This window comes from Camelina sativa, chromosome 9, assembly GCF_000633955.1.
Source record: "Camelina sativa cultivar DH55 chromosome 9, Cs, whole genome shotgun sequence".
Classification (NCBI taxonomy): domain Eukaryota; kingdom Viridiplantae; phylum Streptophyta; class Magnoliopsida; order Brassicales; family Brassicaceae; genus Camelina; species Camelina sativa.
In genome coordinates this window covers 33,601,091-33,603,588 of record NC_025693.1, presented here as the reverse complement: position 1 = coordinate 33,603,588, position 2,498 = coordinate 33,601,091, and the positions used below count along the sequence as shown (strand labels likewise).

At 37.8% G+C, this 2,498-nt stretch overlaps 1 protein-coding gene across 1 annotated transcript; it reads left to right on the top strand.

The window, feature by feature from the left end:
- LOC104713888 (U-box domain-containing protein 34-like) lies at positions 18 to 1,546 on the top strand. The gene is made up of 3 exons (XM_010431116.1): positions 18 to 363; positions 470 to 1,228; positions 1,313 to 1,546. The coding sequence occupies exons 1-3, from the start codon at positions 52 to 54 to the stop codon at positions 1,349 to 1,351; spliced, it is 1,110 nt and encodes a 369-aa protein (XP_010429418.1). The 5' UTR covers positions 18 to 51; the 3' UTR covers positions 1,352 to 1,546.

The following is a 2,498-nucleotide window of genomic DNA, read 5'->3' as shown; positions in this document are numbered from 1 at the left end:
GAAGCAGCGTTGGCCATTGCAGAGAAAGAGAAAGCAAAGTCGAAAGCAGCTATGGAGGCAGCTGAAGCAGCTCAAAGGATTGCTGAATTAGAGTCTAAGAAGAGAGTTAATGCGGAAATGAAAGCTCTCAAGGAGTCTGAAGAGAAAACAAAGGCCCTTACCGCTTTAGCAAACTCGGATGTCAGGTATAGGAAGTATTCCATTGAAGAGATTGAGAGTGCAACAGAGTTTTTTGCTGAGAAATACAAGATTGGAGAAGGTGGTTATGGACCTGTCTACAAATGTTATCTTGATCACACACCAGTTGCTGTTAAAGTTCTTCGTCCTGATGCAGCTCAAGGAAGATCACAATTTCAACAAGAGGTGAGGGAGTACTTCCTGTAATAAAACATATACATCTCTTTCTCCTTATATACTTTTTTTTTCTTTTCTCATTTTAGAGTTTGTTCGATCAAAATTTGAAACACAGGTTGAGGTATTGAGCTGCATTAGGCATCCTAACATGGTTCTACTTCTTGGGGCTTGTCCGGAATGCGGATGTTTAGTATATGAGTTCATGGCAAACGGGAGCTTAGAAGACCGTCTTTTCAGATTAGGAAACAGCCCACCTCTTTCATGGCAGATGAGGTATATAATTGCTGCAGAGATAGGCACTGGACTGTTGTTCTTGCACCAGGCTAAACCAGAACCTCTAGTTCACCGTGATCTCAAACCAGGAAACATCTTACTAGACCGTAACTTTGTCTGTAAGATATCTGATGTTGGTTTAGCTAGGTTAGTCCCTCCATCAGTTGCAGACACGGTAACGCAATACCGCATGACTTCAACTGCTGGCACATTCTGTTACATCGACCCGGAGTACCAACAAACAGGAATGTTGGGTGTAAAATCTGATATTTACTCGCTCGGCATTATGTTTTTACAGTTGATAACAGCAAAACCACCTATGGGTCTAACTCATTATGTTGAGAGAGCACTAGAGAAAGGAACGTTGGCTGATTTACTCGATCCAGCTGTCCCTGATTGGCCAATGGAAGACACTGCAAAGTTTGCTAAGTTAGCTCTTAAATGTTCTGAGCTAAGGAGAAAAGACAGACCTGATCTTGCTAAAGTTATATTGCCTGAGCTAAACAGATTAAGAACACTTGCTGATGAATCAACACATTCTGTACTAGTCAGCCATAGCTCCGGACCATCTCCAACTGGTAGCCAAAGTTCTTTGAAATTGGTGAGAATCAATAATAACTAAAACCAGAACCTGAATCTATTACTATACTTAGCTTATGATTTCTTCTTCACAACACATTTGCAGGAACATGTGAGTGGTGCTTCTATCTCTGTGCCTCAGTAAGTTTTCAAATTGATCTACACACAAGGAGAGGCAATTATAGGATTCATATATGAATTATGTAGACAACAACCTTGAATCCTTAACTTGCATGCTTGTAGTATAAGAAGATGCAAAATAGTGTCTTTTTCTTGTGAATAGAGTATTAAGATTGTACAAATCTCTTGCTTGTAATGTAATTTAATAACTAGTTCAGTATGGAGGAACTGAAACTTTTAACATTCCCTGTATTTAGTTTTTTATTATATGTTGCTGAGGTTAAGAACTCATGAAAAAGATAATGGAGGTATCAGGTATGGCAACAAACTTGACAAATACCATAATAAACTTACGCATAACCATCATTTCACTAAAGGAAAGTGTAGTGATTTTAGAATTGTGTAGTGTCATACGTGTATTTTAGTGATGTGTCAAAAGCCTCGGCTTAGCACTAGCACTGATACCGTAACATTTGTAAAAATCAGTGCTAGCACTGATTGTTCTTTGTGTGACGACTAGTTAAATTATAAAAATCAGTAAAATCATTGCATAATGTAGTGATCTTTGTAAAAGAATCAGAACCTCCCAAAGATAATATAGTAGCCAGAAATTCATTTGAAACTGACGAAAGAAGCGGCAAAAGAGAATCCAAGTGTCTTAATGACAAACATGTAAGAAGAAATAACGCTACTAAGTTACTCCCAACAAGCGGCTAGAGCAACTGATGGAGGTGGCACAATGGTGTCCCATATTAGGGATACAATATCCTACATTGAAAGTTAAGTAAGATATTAAGTGGTATATATATGATATGGGTTTCTCCACTCATTGCCAATTGGTTTACTGTTGAAAACCCACAATTTAAAATGATTCACACATGCTGTTTCTTATGAACGAACATTTGATTTTAAGAGAACGGATCAATCTCTGACATCTATGCCGACTTTGGAGCATTTGCGTTTTAATTACAAGGAGAAAGAGACAAATAGAGATCACGAGAATAAGTAATGCAAGGAAAACCGAAAAGCGAAGTTCTTCACACGTGTTATTTTTTACGTACAATCATTTGACTTTAAAAGAACATAACGTTTACGATAATTTTGGAGCATTTACGACAGATTTGGAGCATTTGTTTTGTAACTTTTGGTAGAAAAGTGACAAAAAGAGAGCA